Raw genomic sequence first — 21,442 nt, forward strand, 5'->3', positions numbered from 1 at the left:
TAAAATGTTGATATTATACTTTATTACAATGAATGTAATTAAATATATTAGCTAATTAAGTATTTCGTATTTATTACGCTTCTAAACACTCCTTTTTCCTCTTCCTTGTGACAGGGAAACGTCATGTCTTATAAATTCAACACCTGTATTTTGCCAAATTATACCTCAAAACCATAAAAACTGAAGCATCAGTTTGAAAGCATAATTAAATCCTTGTCTTAATATAATAAAATCGCAGAAAAAAAATCGTCCAATGTTAAAGCGTGTCTTCTTGTAATAGGTGTATATCTAAAGTGCATGCCTATTTTAGATAATTCTCCTTAATTCTTAGAAATAAAACCTATTCGTACAAAAAAAAATGCAATTACATACATATAAACAACGATTTTGAAATAATGTCCTTCTCTTTTGTATGATATACATGTAGTGCAAATTATTCATCCGATTGACTGACACGCACGCGCATGATTTCTTCGTTTCGTCATAAAAAGTATCAATTGTTAAACGACACTTGTCTGTTACAGATTTGTTTGACAGATACTTTACGCTTTAAAGTTTTTATTGTGCCTGGAATCTCATTAATATTCATAGAATGGAAAACCGCGAAAATGACGTCATATTTCTACAGTGCTATAAAGCAATGAGACAATGCTGTGTACACTCACAGTTAAAGTGAATCTACCGAGGAGATCGTTGTCTCTAGCATGCTATATCATACGTTTAGTTGACAGGGAATTTCTGCCACTGCTATACAAGCTACTGTGATTAAATATATTTTGTGCTCTTTTTTTATATCTTAAAGAAAACTATTTTTGTGATACAGATTTCTATTTATTTTATCAGGTAAGATAGTTCTTTTTTCTTGATTCAGCAGAAAATAACTGAATTCATATTATTTCTTAAAATATTCGTGTGTTCGTTGAATTTGTTTCGTTTTTTTTTTTTTTTTTTTTTTTTTTTTTTCGTTCTTTTTTTTAATTCATTTATTTATTTCTAAATGCATCATATAAAGTAATATTTATGTAGGAAATAAATTTTATTTAGTAATATTTACATGAATTGAATTTATCATTTATAAAAATGCTAAATATATAAGGTACTATGATTAAGTAACAATCTTAACAAAGTTAACTAATTAAGGTTAAACGTTCCATAAAAATACGACATTCAAAAATGCTTATATAAAGCATTTACATTACGAAATTATTGTAGTGTCATTTAAAACTATATCAATGTCAAATTAAATATGTAATCGACTATTTCACACGGTATTTCATCAGAAAACGATACAAAAGAAAGAACATGTCAATAATTAAAATGTACACAGGGTTTTTTATATTCAAACTTAAACTTCATTGAAAAAAATATATATTAGTTAATGCATAATTCGATATACTTAAATTATTTAATCCCCTGTGTGCATTTTAATAGGCAGACTGTTTCAAAAATAATGCATGTTGCCATGCATAAGTAAATTAGGGTTTTAAAAGTCCACCACTAACCGATTTATCTTTAACGGAAATTTAGTGGAAGAAAAAAACTGCATCTATTTAATTGAATTGAATTGAATTATAAGAATAATAACTATGTAGGATAAAATTGAGTAACCAATACTTGAGCAAAAATAAGTATACACTTCGGCGTAAAGACTAAATTGCGGATATTTTAGACGGTTAACAGTTTTGAGTTAAGAAAAAAGTGGTTAGCAGACGGACTTTATAAGTTTGGTTTGTAATTCTTATTTTCAGATTATAATCAACATGAACATGAATCAAGACATACTTGTGAAGATATTTTCAGTCATTCTGACTGCGATGTTACAACTTCCGGTCACGTGGTCATTTAGGGTAAGTTCCAACTACATTAATTTTAGAAACGTGCTCGTAAACGTCTTAAATATTCCTTGATTTTTTTAATCCCCGAAATCATTAGTTGTACACATATTCCGAATTATTATAACAAGACAGTTTAAAGTCTAAATATTCGGCATCTGAAGGTGCTTAAATTGGTATTAATATTTTAAAGAAATCTTTTATCATTTAAAGTCAATAAACGTTACAAAATTTTGTACATGCATTATGCACAGAATTTTAAGGAGTGACATAATAAGTAACTGAACAGACATGAATTTATATTTTGTTTTAGTCTGAATTTTTTACAGAGATAGGCTACTAATAATGTATTACTGGCCAGTACCGAGCACCGAATGTTAAGACCAATATTGTGGTTAACAGTCCAAAATTCTATAAAGATTTTTTTTTAAATTTAATATCATGATCAAGTTAAAAGTAATGTAAATTAAAACATAAATGAAATAAACATAAACACACAAACGGTATTACTGGCATTTTAAATAAGTTAGAACTATTTGAGAGTCAGCCAGGTGGTCACCGCTTTTTAACTATTGAATGTCACGGCATAGATTTCGTACCCTCAAATCGTACTCAATTCAAACTTTCGCGTTGATTAAAGCTATGTTTTTCTTCGGCCTAAATGCGAATTGCATGTTTAGAAAAATATGAATATAATTTTGTTTTTGAAAGTATTTCGTTACATTAGAATGAACGTTATCACAACATATTGACACTTTACCTTTACAATATACATGTAGTACATGTAGTTTAATACTATTTTAGAGCAATTATCATGGTTATAAGGGAATATAGCTGCGTGGTATTACGTCAGAAACATATGTCGAAGTAGGTCTCGTGCATTTGACAAGTTTTCTTCATGTATCGGCTGTTAGTTTGTAATAGAAACTCGCCTTCCTGTATGAACTAATTTGTGTACAAATAAATCAATGTTGAGTTTTGTTCCACTATAATTTCCATTTCAACAATTTACGTAGTCTCTTGAGGTGTAAACACTGGAGGCCACCTCCTGCAAGTTAGCTTATTGTCAGGAAATGTTGATATCGCGTGGTCCAGTCACTCCCGGGAAATCATTGCCAATAACAATATCGATGTGTTCATCTTTTTATATTTACCAATCAAGTATCATATCAAATTGACAGTGGACTAATTTATACTACCAATAAGATAAATACTAATTAATGGTCAGTGCGAACTTGCGTACAGATAAGTAGCTAGTACTTCTAACGCATAGGACATTATTTCATGGGCATTTTAATGGAATTTGATCAAATATTAGATACGTTTTCATTTATTGTTATGCATACTTTGTAAATATTTTTTGCTAATGAATTATATTTATGTCTTTTTTTTAGATTAAATTATATTTAAATCAAAGTCTTGAGATATTATCAAGACCCAATTTAGAATAAGATTGCGGAACACGCGGGCAAACGCTCACGTGGACAATGTACATATTATCACAAAATATTGACTTTATTTGGCCTAAGTGAAACAACTAGACATGTTAAGTCGTAAACCAATTCACCGAAATACACTAACCTACTTGGCAAATATCCAGCTTTCAAAAATTACCCCCCTTTCCCAAATATACCGCCAATAAAATTGCTTTAAATGTTATCACCCAAAATCGATGACTCAAAAACAAACACGGAAGATCATGAAGACCCCTGGACAAGTTGTTTTTGTTTGAATATAGATAATGTTTCCACCATCGGTGGTTTTATCAAAGAAGTTTCTCCCGTACTCAGGTACCTGATTTCTAAACCCTTAAAAAATCCATACACTTGACAATTACCTGACTAAGTAAATACTTGAACACGATATTGTCCGCTTTATCTTTTAATGTTTACTAAACTTGAACAAATTATTGCATCATCTCTTTGCCAATGCACATATACACATTGCATTATTATTGTTTACACCAGTGCCTCAGGTCAATTTAATATTTTGGCGGGAATATTTCCCCTATTATGTTACTTATAGCGCGCTAATGACCTTATGATGCAATAAATTATGTTAAATTCAATTTATTGACAAAAATCTAGTGGACAGTCAGTTCAATCCAGTTTAACCTGGCGATATCTTATTTTTTTATCACACCTTAAGATTTTAAAGCTTTTTTAAAATTAAAATACTAGATTAAATAAGGTATCTCGCTGCGACGACTTAACACGATATGCAAATAGATTAACTGATTAACAGAAAATAGATGCACAAAGAATTAATACTAATACACTCATTGATAGATTTTGAGAAAACGGTAGCCTCCCTTTTCAATAGCAACAATCATTGACCAAATACGGACAAAATTTTTCCATTGGAAATTCGGTCGTCAAAACTGTGGCGTAGGAATTCCTTTTATCTGCACACCTTTGTTAAAAGTAATCCGGTTAGGAATTTTAAGCGGTTGATAACTCAATAGTTACCTGTTGCGAAGATTAAATAAACTTAAATATGTCGTTGCACTGAAATAGTGGTTTAAATCAATATTTTTACTTTTTCTTTGCTGTCTTCAACATTGAATCTATAAAGAATCGACTTTCACAAATTTTTGTACCAATATAATTAAAAATGTAACTTTTATGACTTCGTGTCTTATAGAATTATAATTGTATGTTTCATCGTATCAATATTATCGCCACTTTTATTCATTTTATTGTCACTATGATTAGATAAAGGAGAAACTAAACATAAGCGAGGTATAAAACAATATATCTGTAAAAAAAGTCATTAGTCCAAGTGACCTAAATTTATACATGACTAATCATAAATTTGGTATTTCAATCTCTGATATGTATATTTATTATACTTTCTTAATACTTGTAAGGTAAATATTTGGAAACCATTCAAAAACTTGGATTTATGTCTGCATATCATAAGGCTCTAAAGTCAATGATTGCGTTAAATCGTTTGAAACGGGACTATATTTGGATTAAAAATAATATTATATTTGGAACAAATTCAACAATTTGTTCAACTTAAGTTTAATATGTAGTTATATATATTAAAAGACTATCTAATTGAAAAGAACTATATCTTAGGGACTTTTTTAACCCCGCGCACTAGATTAACGAATGGGGTCATGTGAGGCTATGCCGCTCTTTAAAAGGTCACTACTCTCATAAATTCCCGGTCATTCATTTCATCTGGCGGTGTAAGGTTTCATTTTTTAATTCTCATCTAACGAACCCTGACTTTAATAATGGGGTCCCTTAATCATGTGTGTAGACATTCCTCCGCGGGATAGTCTGGCTCAAACAGTAGAAAGGAGTGTCCCTTTTCTGAAGGTGCCCCGTGACGACATACATGTCAATTTATGTCCTGAATGACCCCGGATGATAAGAAGATCGGGAACGTAAGGTCAAAGATAGGCTTCGGATAGTAACATATGATTGATTGGATAAAAAAGAAAATGATAAGTTTAAATAAGTTAATTCAATGAAGATACCACTTAAATGTAAATTTGTTTACATGCATTGTATCTTCAGATCAAATCAATATTAAAAATATAAATATTAAACCGATTGCCGTGAACAAATAAATGTAAATTTCTATTAGTCATTCGAGTTTATGACCGGGCCCTTTCCAAATTGCATAATACAGATTTTATACCAGCATAAATGCATGTCTGATGCGCGTCCACGGTAGTCTAGACATCGTGGATTTAGTCATGTTTATTTTTAGCAACACATTTGACTCTTAAAAATCATTAACGCATCAATAAATAATATGTTTAGCAACGCCCTTTGTCACGCTTTTAAGGTTGACATTATTACATGGTGAAATCAAATTGTTTTGCATTTTTTTACTTTTATTATTATATTTTAAATGCCTTTAAAGAGATATAAATGCAAAACGTTAATAAAAGTCCATAATTATAAAATAAATCTAACTTGAGACGCTTTTTTATAAAACGCACAACGTGATTTATTCGTTGTAATGAATTTTCATTTAATTTAATATTTTTTTATCTTTTATATTTTCAGGGCATGCCGTTTAGCGGTTTAGATAAACTTATGTGTAAGTATCTTAAGTTGTATTGTATTATCGTAAAAATAGTCTAAATTTCAAGATAACTGAGTCACTAGGTTAAATGAGGTTTCACGCACCAGCAACGTTACGTGAATGAAATATTTTAAGGTGTGTGATCTGCCAAACGCTGTTCTTCTAGATCTTTCTACGCGCAAGAAAATAGTCCGAACTGTCCCCTGAAGCTAGGACGGAAGCGCGCTTTTCCATCGCAGTTTTGCATACGTTTATCTCAGTTTGCCTCACGACTTGACAGGTTTACATGCCGTAAAATCTATTTATTTCTCTGACGTCATTCGAAAAAAGCAAATCATGATTGTTTAGATTTTATAACCCCGCCTCTTATTGGTCACGAGGTTTAAGTCCATTGATAATAGTTTACGTCGACCAATGAAATGCCGCTGATGTAATAACGTTTTACTATAACATAGTAGAGCTAGTAACTAACTACTTCATACAACACGAGGTCGTGATTAAGTTATTACACGAATTGGCAACGGTTATTTATACATTATCAAATACGCAATAAGACTTGATACGCTGATTACTGATTGAAAATCATAGCGAAATATCAATACTTTAATTTTTAAAAGTTTAATTCAATTATCAAATGCGGAGTGCAATTTTAATAGCTCAGTTTTTTCTAACCTCGATTGCAGTGGCAAAGAGGGGCGAAACTGGGGATTGGAGGGTATCATTCAAAGGGAAAGAGTTCTCTGAGACCACCTACGCTACAAGACACGAGGACATTGTTCTAGAATGCGAGGCAGGAGGCAGCCCTTCACCTACCATACATTGGTTGAAAAATGGGGAACGAATGCAACAGGTACGTGTGATCTTGTAAACATTTTTTTTAATTTATTTTTCACAGTCAAGATACCATTTCTTTTTTATTGAGACTTTACTTCATTTTTTTCTTAGATTTTTTTTTAACAAAACACTACGTTTTATGTGTAAAAATAAAATTAGCGCTTTTGAACCTTAAAACATTATTGTTTATTGATTTTTAGAGATTCATTTTGCATTTTTACGTTCTTAACAGGGGGTGTCACGTGATTATCTGAACGATGAAGCAAAATATGAAGAGAGCATCAGTAAAGCGAGCCAGCCTATGCTCAGATTAGGGAAAGTGAAATCCAAGTTATTCTTAGACTGCGTATCCGACAGGGACGAGGCTGAGTACGCATGCGTCGCTGAAACACAGTATGAACGCATCTCCCAGATTACAAATTTGAAAATGGGTAAGCTATCACAATTTGGTGATTTTTTTACAAAAAATCAAAGTTCCCTTTTTAACTAAATAAATAAATATATATTTTTTATTTACTTATTTTTTAAAATTTATTTTCTATTGAAAAACTAGTCAATATTTCGTTACTAAACAAACTATGATGAACTCCTATGATTATTATTACCATAACTTTGGCCAATATTATAATAATTTATTTTTTTATTTCAACAGATAACAGTATCTCCACACAATCCAGAGCCAGTTGTTTAACAAAGAAGGCATTCAGAGGTAGGTTCTATTCTATTTTTCTTTATCTTTACCATAAAAATAACTGTTCTTTTTAAAATCATATTCTTTTTTTAATCATATTATTAAGTTTTAATTAAGATTCAAATTTTTCATGACTAATTTGGATGTAAAGTGAACGGACCGGCGTGCTATGACGAGACGTCACATGGCCTTTGGCCAAAACCTGTCATGACTTACATGGAACATTAGACAGTTGATTATGTTAATATATGACAAATATTTTTACGCTTTAAATGGCTCTCTACATGAAACCTGATATAGTTGCCCTCTGACAAAAGTTTAATTGTGCGGTTGGCAATAAATGCCCAGTTTACTAAGAAGGCATTTCGTTTTTATTACTTTTAGTCTCATTTTCGTAATACATGTGGTTTACATTGGTATTTGTGACGTCATAAAATTAAATAAATGATATATCATCATATTTTATAGGTGAGCCAGCAAGAATCTACCTTTGGACAGCAGTAAGAGTAGAGTTCTCTGGTGCCCCCGTGCAACTTTACTGCCGTGCAGAGGGTTATCCGAAACCCGAGGTATCCTGGAGATACTCAGAACAAGGCCCAAAGATTGAAAATGATGAAAATTACACAGTGCTGCCAAACGGTGATCTCTTGATCAAAAATATCAATTTCATGGAAAATATGGGTGACTACTTCTGCACTGCTGAAAACGAATCAGGAATTGACGAAGTTTCAACCTTTCTTTACCCAGTAAGTTGTGTTTAAACTTCAATAAAATATGTTCTGTTCTGTTCAATATACTACACAATTTGAGCTGCCTTGTAAAATAGGAGATTATCGATATAGTTTCCACAGCTTATTTATTTTCCTTTGATTTTCATAAGTATTGAAACAAGAGAAAATGCGTTTATAATTTGTAATGATTTTTAAAATGACGTATCTTTTCTATTTCAGACTTCACCATGAAGAGTTAACTTTTGATCACATGACAGTGCGACACTTCCTGTCAGATTCGATTTCCCGCCTTTTTTCTCACCCGAGATTTCATCTTCTGTTGCCTTAGGAAAATATTTCCAGCTGATTTTTTTTATTTGCCGGAAGGAAACACGCGGGAAAGAGAAGTGTATTTTTACGGAGGACGATATCTCAATCAGATGTTGTTGTTATTGTAGATGTTGTTGTTTTTGTTGTTGTTATATTATGGTGCTGAATTGAATTGTGCCAGTGTTCATACACTGATGTGTGTGTGAACTCAACAAAAACTCTTTCTAAATGGAATAAGGAGAAGACAAACTAATTTATTTTGTGTTGCTTTTTTAGCAATTACAGCAAACTAATTGTGTTCATATTTCAAATCAGCCGAGTATCATCTGACAGTTTATTCTATGTGCTATGTTTCATACGATTTTGTTAGTTTTCATAAAGTATATTCATTAGGAAAACAAACTCAATTGAACAGGGTAAATTTTGTATAACTTCATATAAGAAATAACTTATAATTATAACTTATTTTGCTCTATTCTTGATACAGTCTTATTTATTTTTCTTGTAGTATTTACACCACAAACGCATAATGTTTTCTTATACTTTATGTTTATTAATTAATGAGATAATGGTTCTTACCAGTGAAATATAATTTATATCATTCACTGATATATACTTTATGTTTATTAATTAATGAGATAATGGTTCTTACCAGTGAGATATAATTTATATCATTCACTGTTTTTTTCTTCTTTAATGAGCATAAAGTGAAAATTTGTTTGTTTTTCGTGAATATGGGGTATACCTAATTTGGAAGGGATTTATTGTTTTTTAATTTCACTGCAAATTGTGAATATTTGTTCGGAATTATCACGTGTCTATTGGGTATGTTCCAAACTGACTCAAAACAAATAAATATCATTTATATCCGACTTTTTAGTCGTCTGTGAAAATCCATTTTCATACATAATTCTTCCTGTAAATACGCATGTTCTTTAATTTATTTTTATTTATTCTATTTATTTCATTTTATCACTTTTTCGTCTTTATTTCATGAAATGTTACAAATGAATATACTTGCATAAATATGAATGATTAATGATATGACTGTTATTGTTCCTTGCATATGAAAGAACGAGCAAAAAAGTAAAAAAATCAACTGAACTTTGTCTTCTGTTTCCTTTGTAAACCCCTTTCCCCATTTAGTTGTCAAGGGGAGATAATCTTCTCCAAATTCACGTTCACACTTCATCAATAGCAGCTATCCAATGAAACTGAACTTGGTTTGTCATTTTCGTACCTTCGCTTGCACTTTTTGACCGACTTAACGAAATATTAAATCTATTAATAGTTCTATTTTGATTGTGACACACGTTCTTGCCCGGTACTGATGTTATATGAGAAACATGGTCGTAATCCGAGTTGGACTCGAACCCAGAGTGTCAGACAATTTAACCACTGGGTCACTGCTTCGCGCCCCCCTTTTACGGCCATTATGTAAGTATGGTTCGCAACTACTCAACCTAGAACCCTATAACTACGTAAGATTTTACGTAATATCAACTTCATACTTTGCCTAGCAGACGACAGTTTGTCCACTTCTGTTATATAAAACAGTACAAAAATTATCGGTTACGTACAAATTAGATTGCCTCTAGTAAAGTCCTAGCTTATGACCGTAAACAATTGAAAAGTTTCATATTTATGTCAACGAATAGATAGATAACGTCGGAAAGCACGTGTTCTAATGTATGTTATAGAAAAACGTTGTCTAACAGCCTCTTAACAAGATTTTCAGAATAGAACATGTCCTATCCCTTACATCTAGACTTAAGGTTTCGGAATTCAAGAAATAGTAGCCTTCACACATTAAGATTTGCCTGTACATCTTAATTTTAATTGGTGTTGTACTTCAAATCCTACCGTCTGTTGAGGCCTTAAAGTCGACCACTGAAATGACAGAGACAGTCTATTTAAAGACAAGACATAGATCAGTTGGACATCGTATTCCTACCTCATAGACAAACTCATAGAAAAAAAGCGATACTAACACTTGAAAAAAGGCAATGAAAAAATCATAGAAAAGGGTAACGGAAAATTCCTGTCCTCAAAAATGTCCGATATTACATAAGAGTTTTTCTTATAAGACATTTATTTATTCCATTTCCTATTACATCGAAGGATAATCTTTTCTATGAATAAATGAACGATTAGGCAGTAAAATAAGATATAAAGATTTGGTATTAAAACTATTAGATCAGAAATAGCTCGTTGCTAAAACACTTTAAAACATTGTGGTGCAATGTTTAATTGACCACGAAAATGACCACACGATTTTTTGACGTCCATGTCAGGGTAAAAAGTAGGTTCATCCAAAGGGGAATTCCTCAATTATTTAAAAGTCAACCATCGAAATGTTGATGCTTTCGTTCTTTCACCATCTTTTCCTACCAAGTTTATAAGGATGGGTAACTCTGCTGGTACTATTTATTAAAGGGACTCTGCTGAGGTCATTTTACAGACAGAAATACATTCCAAGATTATTGGAATATTTTTTTTAATGCGTTTATTTAAGGTCGCCGCCGGAAAGCCAATATGGGCCACCATACACTCAAGTCGGGCCATCCTAGAGCGTCCCGCCGAGATTTTTTCGTCGATTTTTTTTTCCAGATTTAATCGTCGTCCGGGCATTATTTCAGGCACGAGCGGGCACCTGGGTAGAACCACCAACCTTCCATAAGCCAGCTGGTTGGCTTCCTCACGTGAAAGATTTCGACCCGAGTGAGGATCGAACCTACAGCGGTGTGGGACCTGTGATCACAAGTCAGCGACCTTAACCACTCCGCCACGGAGGCCCCAAATGGAATATTTGATGTAGTTTTGGACTATTTATATGTGTTCATTCGCTAAGAATAATTATTTTTATTAAGCATAATGATCCAAAAAATAAAAGCGTTGCAACGCTTTTTCATCATTCAGGCCTTAATTTTCTATAAGTACTAAGTATATGTCTTTATTAGCCATGCATGTTTTTTCAATGATCAGTTCACCAGTTGTAATAATTTTATATTTATTGTTTTAAAGCTGCATGCCTCCGGATGAGCCAAAATATTTTTAAAAAATCAAACTTGAGAAAAATTTACTTAGATTTTTAAAAAAAATTGTAAAAAATTTAGACTTAAATTTAGATTTAGGACTGAATTTGCAGTATGTATCACCAGGCTTCAAAAGAAATGAAAATTAATTGATATAATTATGCAAATAGTGACTATATACTTAAATACCAAGCTGAAAATGTAAATATCTAAAATCTTTTTTAAAGGCCCATATTATGCCCAGAAAAGAAACATGAATTTTACAACGTTAAAAACGGTTTTAGGGCATGTAAGATACTTGTTGCTTGAAAAAAGTATCTCTTACTTTGAAATTATTTGTCATAACAGTAGCAAAATGTATACATTGCAGTACTATGTCTTCCATACAAAATACTTAATTGATATATCTGTAATTATTGCCCCCAAAAAATCAACAGAAGGAATAGATGGCACATAAGTAACTTTTTAAAACGTATAAAACATCACTAAAAAAATCAAAAGTTTTTGAAAAAATATGACAAAGACATTAAAATATCAAATAACCACTATTTTTGCGGACCACGTGGGTTCAAACTCCATCAAGGATAAGTCGTTGTTTCCTTGAGCTCATTGCTAAATCTGGTTACTTTCAGGAACAGATTCGAGGGTGTTTCAATAAGCTTAAAGCTTCCAACACGATCGGACTAAAATATATTCGTATTTAACTATAAATAACCACTATTTCAATGACCATATGCAAAGTAGTAAATTTTACTTTACAACTTTATGGCGAATATAAATAAGAGAATTAAAACGATTGAAATGTGACTAAAATTATATTCAAATTAAATTTCGCTTAATTTACATAATATGCAGGTAATTGACGGATACGACTGGCTGGAAAATGCTCATTTATTTCAAGGGTATATCATTAGTTTAATACATTATACATTTAAAAGGACATAAAACGTAACATTAGACATTGAGCACGTAGTTTATATTTCAAGTGTATGTGATCTGCGTCACATCAGCCGGTTAAGAATCACTTATCCACGACCAAGATATTGAGGAAAAGAAAAAAAAATCAAAAACAACAACAACATCCCACTCGCATTTGAGTTAAAGCAATCACGCATTAGAGTGCACGTGCACACAGACACATTCAATAGTCCTAATTGATAGATAACTGTATAAACATTCGGAAAAAACTATTTTTCATTGACTTAAAAGACAAATCGTTCCGTAATTTTAATTATCCGTATTCGTATTTACGGGGTGTCCGTGTTAACTGGGTGTCCGTGCTAAGTAAGTGTCCGTACAGTGTCATTCTTGCATTGTACTTGTTGTAACACATCAAATTCATGTTACTCATAACATTTGTTATCAATTATTCATTATTTATTATTCATCAATGAATATTAAATATAAATCTCTGTGCTATTAATGAAAGCTTAATTAACAATTATACAAAAGGTAAAGAAGTTTTATACCACATTTTATTCCGTGTAACATGGATTAGTGTTCTTGTTTGAATTCATTTTAGTGGTTATACCATGTGCAATGATCAAAACAGAAGGGTATCCGAAACCTTTATGATCAATTCGAAAATATCTTTTCTTTGTTTTTAATGTATTTTAAGAAATAGTATAGTTAGTATTCATCGGTGCAGCAGTGCATTTTTTGTGGTGCCAACAGATTACCGTGTGTTTAATTTAGAAATGGTATAATGTCGGAACTATGCGAATGTTTTGAAGGTCAAACAAGTGTGAATCTTGAAGAATACATTGCCAGTACTTAATACGTCTAAGTTATGCCAGTTCTAATACTAGTACTTATAACGTTTTTATTGATCATGTTTATTTATATCATCTGGCAGCAGATGTGTGAAGTTGGCGGCCTGGCGGCGTGAAGTTGGCGGCCTGGCGGCCTAACGGCCTGGCGGCGTGAAGTTGGCGGCCTAGCGGCCTGGCGGCCTAGCGGCGTGAAGTTGGCGGCCTAGCGGCCTGGCGGCCTGGCGGCCAAAAATTTTAATGTTCTAGAAATGTTTTTTTAACAATAAAACGGCATTTAATGAAGTTTTAAAGATAATTATTGTTATTTAAACGATATATCTAAAGAAAAAATCACTTTCAGAGATTTTTTTAATTTTGTCATTTTTGTGAAGTTGGCGGCCTAGCGGCCTGGCGGCCTAGCAGCCAAAAATTTTAATGTTGTAAAAATGTTTTTTTAACAATAAAACGGCATTTAATGAAGTTTTAAAGATAATTATTGTTATTTAAACGATATATCTAAAGAAAAAATCACTTTCAGAGATTACATAATAAAGGTAAAGTGTAAGACATTTTAACAATAAATTGTTCATAATACAGTACAAAATGTTTTCAGAGAAGTTATTAACATTAACAATATATCTTCATGAGATTTAGCAATTAACAATATGAGATATATACTTAACATTGAAATAAATTGTTATTGTTGTCTATATGTATATAATGTTAAAAAAACATTTTTACAACATTAAAATTTTTGGCTGCTAGGCCGCCAGGCCGCTGGGCCGCCAACTTCACAAAAATGACAAACTTAAAAAAATCTCTGAAAGTGATTTTTTCTTTAGATATATCGTTTAAATAACAATAATTATCTTTAAAACTTCATTAAATGCCGTTTTATTGTTAAAAAAACATTTTTACAACATTAAAATTTTTGGCTGCTAGGCCGCCAGGCCGCTAGGCCGCCAACTTCACAAAAATGACAAAATTAAAAAAATCTCTGAAAGTGATTTTTTCTTTAGATATATCGTTTAAATAACAATAATTATCTTTAAAACTTCATTAAATGCCGTTTTATTGTTAAAAAAACATTTTTACAACATTAAAATTTTTGGCTGCTAGGCCGCCAGGCCGCTAGGCCGCCAACTTCACAAAAATGACAAAATTAAAAAAATCTCTGAAAGTGATTTTTTCTTTAGATATATCGTTTAAACAAACAATAATTATCTTTAAAACTTCATTAAATGCCGTTTTATTGTTAAAAAGAACATTTTTACAACATTAAAATTTTTGGCTGCTAGGCCGCCAGGCCGCTAGGCCGCCAACTTCACAAAAATGGCAAAATTAAAAAAATCTCTGAAAGTGATTTTTTCTTTAGATATATCGTTTAAATAACAATAATTATCTTTAAAACTTCATTAAATGCCGTTTTATTGTTAAAAAACATTTTTACAACATTAAAATTTTTGGCTGCTAGGCCGCCAGGCCGCTAGGCCGCCAACTTCACAAAAATGACAAACTTAAAAAAATCTCTGAAAGTGATTTTTTCTTTAGATATATCGTTTAAATAACAATAATTATCTTTAAAACTTCATTAAATGCCGTTTTATTGTTAAAAAAACATTTCTAGAACATTAAATTTTTGGCCGCCAGGCCGCCAGGCCGCTAGGCCGCCAACTTCACGCCGCTAGGCCGCCAGGCCGCTGGGCCGCCAACTTTACGCCGCTAGGCCGCCAGGCCGCTAGGCCGCCAACTTCACGCCGCCAGGCCGTTAGGCCGCCAGGCCGCCAACTTCACGCCGCCAGGCCGCCAGGCCGCCAACTTCACACATCTTCTGGCAGCTTATATCGGGTTTAAATATAAACAAAATTATTTTTGGAAATCGTTAGAATACCTATGGAATTGTTGGATTCCCTCGACCAATAGAAGTGTTGAACCCAATTGACATACGAACGTGATGCAATAGTGTTGTAGCCCTCGCGCTATAGAAGTGTTGTAGCCCTTGCGCTATGGAAGTGTTGTAGCCCTCGCGCTATGGAGGTGTTGTAGCCCTCGCGCTATGGAAGTGTTGTAGCCCTCGCGCTATGGAGGTGTTGTAGCCCTCGCGCTATGGAAGTGTTGTAGCCCTCGCGCTATGGAAGTGTTGTAGCCCTCGCGCTATGGAAGTGTTGTAGCCCTCGCGCTATGGAAGTGTTGTAGCCCTCGCGCTATGGAGTGTTGTAGCCCTCACGCTATGGAGTGTTGTAGCCCTCGCGCTATCGAAGTGTTGAAGACCCTTGCCCTACCGAAATGTTGAACTCAATCAACTTATTGAAGTGTGAAAAGTCCCCAGCTCTATGTAAGTGTAAAACTCCCTCGGTCTTTTAAAGAGTTGAACACCCTCGACTTATATAGAAGTGTTGTTGTTCATCACTCTTAGTCTATGGAAGTGTTAAAGTCCCTCGACCTATGAAAGTACTGAAGTCCCTTGACCTATGAAAATGACTGAATTATATTTGACTACAATGGCATATAGATTGTTAGATAGGACATAATTCTGGCAGTTGGGAAATATATCTTCGTTAAAACCTCCTTAAAATATTCTTTAATATCATACATATTAAAATCATCAACCTCCTTAAAATAAAATCATAATCGAACCAAAGTTACTAGTACATGTAACACAAAGATATTCACATCTTTAAAGGCCCATTATGCTTTGAAAATGGTTTTATTTCTTAAGAAGCTTCACTTTTTTGGTGCCATGTTGTAGTCTCCATAAAGTTACTCATTGGCCAATTACATGAAACCATCTTTTGCTTCTGTTGCTTTTTGGCAATGAGTACAATTATTGTGATTCAGTATTATGTATGTTAGTCAAAATATTACTTTGTTTAAATTTTCCTACTTTTACAACAAATGAGCCGCGTCACGACAAAACCAACATAATGGGTTTGCGACCAGCATGGATCCAGACCAGCCTGCGCATCCGCGCAGTCTGATCAGGATCCATGCTGTTCGCTTACCAACTCTATTACAAGTAGAGAAACTGATAGCGAACAGCATGGATCCTGATCAGAATGCGCGGAGGCGCAGGCTGGTCTGGATCCATGGTGGTCGCAAACACATTATGTTGGTTTTGTCGTGACGCGGCTCAAATGCTTTCACATTCAGTGATACTTTTTTTCAGGCGAGAAATATCTAAAAGACATTAAACCATTATACAAATGTGTGTCCATTCTAACGAGGGAAACATTTATTCGTTTCTGGGGCATTATGTGGCTTTAGGAACTCGTTTTAAGCTACAAACTATGCACATAAACATACACAAATATCCTATTCATTTAATATTATTTAGGCATTTGAACAGGTTTTTATAGGGTTCTGTATAAAATAAACATCGAATTTAAATCGGAATTATTTAAAGCTTACTTGGTTAAAATCATTAATACAAAATAACTAATTATGACGCTACTCGTAAATACATTTCAAAGATTGTGATAAAATTTTGCTAAAAGTGAAAGTACATTTCAAAATCCCATTGTTAAACATTTGACGTAGACATTTTAACGAGTTTTCGTATAACTCTTCCTTAAAAAAAACGTATATAAGGACTTCCTCATTGATGTATTGTTATATTTGCGTCATTTTAAGACCTATTATGCAATAAATCAAGTTTATTTAATCCAGGAACTCAAAAAAATCCTTGTATCCTGTAACCCAACTAAAGTGCAAAAGGATACTATCTTTTATTGTTATTTGTTTATTGTCATCTTGATTTGATAAGTATCATTTTAAGAAGACTTTAAATGTTTAGCCTTGGCGCAGGGAGGTATCAGGTTACCTTTACAGACGGCACGGCACACTGATCAAAGACATGAACATTAACATCTTCCGGTTTTAAGACCGGTTGACGTACACTCGTTATGTAGTTATGAACTATTAAACTGTATATTATTATTAAGGCAGTAAATAATAATCAAATTAAAGGTATGTTTGGCGGTAAAGACAAAGTATTTGTTTGTTTGTTTGTTTCATTTTACGCCTTTTTCCGACAGTATTTCAGTCATAGAGGCGGGTAATTTCCTAACCATCGTTCCTGGAGAGTTACATCAGTACTAGACAACCTTCCTCCGCGCTAAACTACCAAAGCATTTCCCGGGGATCGAATCCACGCCAGAGAGGTAACTGGATTAGAAGTCATCGACTCTAACCCCTTGACCACGGAGGCGGTAAAGACAAAGTAAAACACATACAAACAGATCAATGTACGAGCACAAATCTTATACATAAGACAATTTTGACATAGGTTATCTAGTATAATATATCATACTATCATTTAAATAAATGGCTTGTGAATTGTTTGGCTTGCTAGGTGGTAGGGAAGAACGAAACTTAATATAAAACATAAAAAAATAAATCACAAAAAAACCTTTGAGAAGTAAGACACTAAGACAAAGTTAAACAAAGTCATTATATAAGACAATGATTGCAGTTATAAATAAATGCAAGTTTTAGATCTTTTTAGTTCTTATGATAACTTGTCAGGAATTTTTGCGATAACTGTCACAGAGTTCGTCGGAAAAGCTTTGTATATACTGCAAAAAACACTCCGTCGATAAAAATGAATTGTAATTTTCATCTTGAAAAAGTGAGTTTTAGGTGCTACAGATTAAGCTTGCCTTACATTTTGTATAATGTGTCAAAAATAATTCATAGGCCATTTTTATTGCCTATTGTTTAAAATCTAGTAGTTTTGAGTAGTGTCCAAATTATTTGCCAATTTACGCACGTATTGACCTGTTTAATTCTGGTCTTCACCCTTTCAATTCATAATTACCTAATTATAATATAAAATTGCAAACATAAAGCCCCGGTTAACAAATTTATACCCGTTTTTTTAAAATGTCTCTAAGTTCTTGTGATAACTCTGAAGATGGAAGTTGTCATACATGTCTTGTGATAACTTGTGTTACTGCCAGCGTGTTTCTTGATTTCTTATAATCGTTTAAAAATAAAGAGTGTGAATTTCACAAGCAGTCAAAATAGCACACCAATTCTATGTTTGAATAAATGACAAATGAATAAATGACATCTGTATTGTACATCTACGTTCCTTTTGGCTTAAATACCATTCAAAATTCGTCTGCGAAATGCTCGTGCATGTCGGCTATGCTAATCGAATACATGTGTCTGGTACCAGTTTGAGTTGTTTAACGCTAAGGTGATGACTTATTTTGACACCATGATGCATAAAATGGTCTCATTGGCTAACAGTGAATCAAAATATTAATCATCACAGAATTGACTTACATGTATAAATATTTAGTATCACTCGGTGGATTACTGTTTTTAAAATTTATACGTCACTTTTTAGCAGATAATGACTTTTATAACTTTTAAGGACATGACTGGTGACATTTCTGGGTCCTTTCTTTATATTGTCATATAAGCTTTCGCAGGAATATGATTAATTCAGATATCCCTTGTTTACAGAAACTGATTTTTTAAAGATAGAAATTAAAACGATATATCTCAATGTATTATAAATGAATAAAGTGAATAAACTATTTTCCATATAGGATTTTATCCCACATTACAATGAAACACGACTCAATTGACTGACGAAGAACTTTGTGGTTTACAGCATCTAAATGAAAACTATACATCACGGAAGTCCTACGATCTTTGCAAGAATTATTAAATAATATCTCAATGTGAAAATGGCAAATGATTACAAATTAAACCATACATCTTACTAGAGCATTATTCTGAAATTGAAATGCTTACAAAAGAAGCGCCAATAGACGCACGTACACAATTGAAATTCTCGGGGGAGGATGGCGGGGATGTTAATAAGCTCAGGAGCTTATATAATTATTTTCAGCACTAAATTATTTATTGTTTTTACTTTATTTCTACTGTATATAGTTTTGCCTCTGACATCATTTCCTAGCTGGCTACAGACATTGGTAAAGAATGGCGCCTGGAATCAGGAAACCAGTTGAAATACTTAGTTAATAAACTCGTGAATTATTGAAGTAAAATCTTGAAAATTCAATGTTGCGCTTGAAATCGATAATTCAAGTAATTGCAGTTATCAATTTGTTAAGTTCAAGTCATGACTTTGTCAAAGAATTTCAAATTTCCACTACAATCATCTTTAGAATATATTTGATTATATTCTGCAATATCTGGCTTGATTATCATCTTAATCCCATCTGTCTAAACTTCAAATGGGATTTTACTAACGTTTTGCAAACACAACATCAATGTTTCTGTTGCAATCGTAGATGTGGAAATAGATTGCACAACAGTTGTAACAATTGATAGACCAAAGCTATTTTGTCCTATCAACATTATGAGGTATGATATCTAATGGACATTGTAAGATAAAAAGAATCTCAGGAACATTATGATTCATGATATCTTAAAGAGTATGATTCATGCTATCTTATAAATATTATAAGAAATAGTACAAGTATACCTTATGAACATTATAAGATACATGATACATCATAGAGATTATTTGATGTATGACATCTAACGAACATTATAAGATATATGATATTTCATGAACATTATAAGATATATGATATTTCATGAACATTATAAGATATATGATATTTCATGAACATTATAAGATATATATGATATTTCATGAACATTATAAGATATATGATATTTCATGAACATTATAAGGTATATGATATTTCATGAACATTATAAGATATATGATATTTCATGAACATTAAAAGATATATGATATTTCATGAACATTAAAAGATATATGATATTTCATGAACATTATAAGATATTTGATATTTCATGAACATTATAAGATATATGATATTTCATGAACATTATAAGGTAAATGATATTTCATGAACATTAAAAGATATATGATGTTTTATGAACATTATAGGGTATATGATATTTCATGAACATTATAAGGTATATGATATTTCATGAACATTTAAAGATATATGATATTTCATGAACATTATAAGGTATATGATATTTCATGAACATTATAAGATAAATGATATTTCATGAATATTATAAGGTATATGATATTTCATTAACATTATAAGGTATATGATATTTCATGAACATTATAAGATATATGATATTTCATGAACATTATAAGATAAATGATATTTCATGAACATTATAAGATATATGATATTTCATGAACATAACAAGGTATATGATATTTCATAAACATTATAAGGTATATGATATTTCATGGACATTATAAGGTATATGATATTTCATGAACATTATAAGGTATATGATATTTCATGAACATTATTAGGTAAATGATATTTCATGACCATTATAAGGTATATGATATTTCATGAACATTATAAGGTATATGATATTTCATAAACATTATAAGGTATATGATATTTCATGACCATTATAAGGTATATGATATTTCATGACCATTATAAGGTATATGATATTTCATGACCATTATAAGGTATATGATATTTCATGAACATTATAAGGTATATGATATTTCATGACCATTATAAGGTATATGATATTTCATGAACATTATAAGGTATATGCTATTTCATGAACATTATAAGATATATGATATTTCATGAACATTATATGGTATATGATATTTCATGAACATTATAAGGTATATGATATTTCATGAACATTATAAGGTATATGCTATTTCATGAACATTATAAGATATATATGATGTGAGATAAATGGTATCTTTTGAAAAAAAATAAGATAAATGTAGTCCATAAACAGTATTAGATATCTGAAAACTCAGGAACATTGCGAAATCGATACTAGTATAATATTTCAGAAACATTATAAGATATATGATATATCCGACAAATGATAAGATGTATGATAATCTCAAAACAGTATAAGATTTATGACAACCCAGAAATATTATAAGATACGAGTATATGATATTACAGGACCATAAAATATATAACCGAGAAACATGATAAGATATATGATATATCAGAATCTTTATAAGATATATGATATCACATGAATATTATAAGATTTATGGAATCTCAGGAACATAATGATATATGATATCTCATGTACATTATGATATATATGCTATCTTAGAAGCATTATAACATAAATTATATCTCATGAACATTTTTAGATATATGATATCTAATGATAAGCAGCATTAGAAAATATATGATTTTCAGGATTATAATAAAATATGTGATATTCTTGCGTTGAT

At 31.8% G+C, this 21,442-nt stretch overlaps 1 protein-coding gene across 1 annotated transcript; it reads left to right on the forward strand.

Annotated features, from left to right (window-relative positions):
• Positions 1 to 657: 657 nt before the first annotated feature.
• On the forward strand, positions 658 to 9,548 carry LOC132745912 (zwei Ig domain protein zig-4-like). Its single transcript, XM_060734923.1, has 8 exons — positions 658 to 843; positions 1,749 to 1,847; positions 5,861 to 5,894; positions 6,563 to 6,729; positions 6,946 to 7,144; positions 7,366 to 7,422; positions 7,873 to 8,150; positions 8,355 to 9,548. The coding sequence occupies exons 2-8, from the start codon at positions 1,761 to 1,763 to the stop codon at positions 8,364 to 8,366; spliced, it is 834 nt and encodes a 277-aa protein (XP_060590906.1). The 5' UTR covers positions 658 to 843; positions 1,749 to 1,760; the 3' UTR covers positions 8,367 to 9,548.
• Positions 9,549 to 21,442: the final 11,894 nt, after the last annotated feature.

Source organism: Ruditapes philippinarum, unplaced genomic scaffold (genome assembly GCF_026571515.1).
Source record: "Ruditapes philippinarum isolate M1 unplaced genomic scaffold, ASM2657151v2 ctg2303_1_1_1_1, whole genome shotgun sequence".
NCBI lineage: Eukaryota > Metazoa > Mollusca > Bivalvia > Venerida > Veneridae > Ruditapes > Ruditapes philippinarum.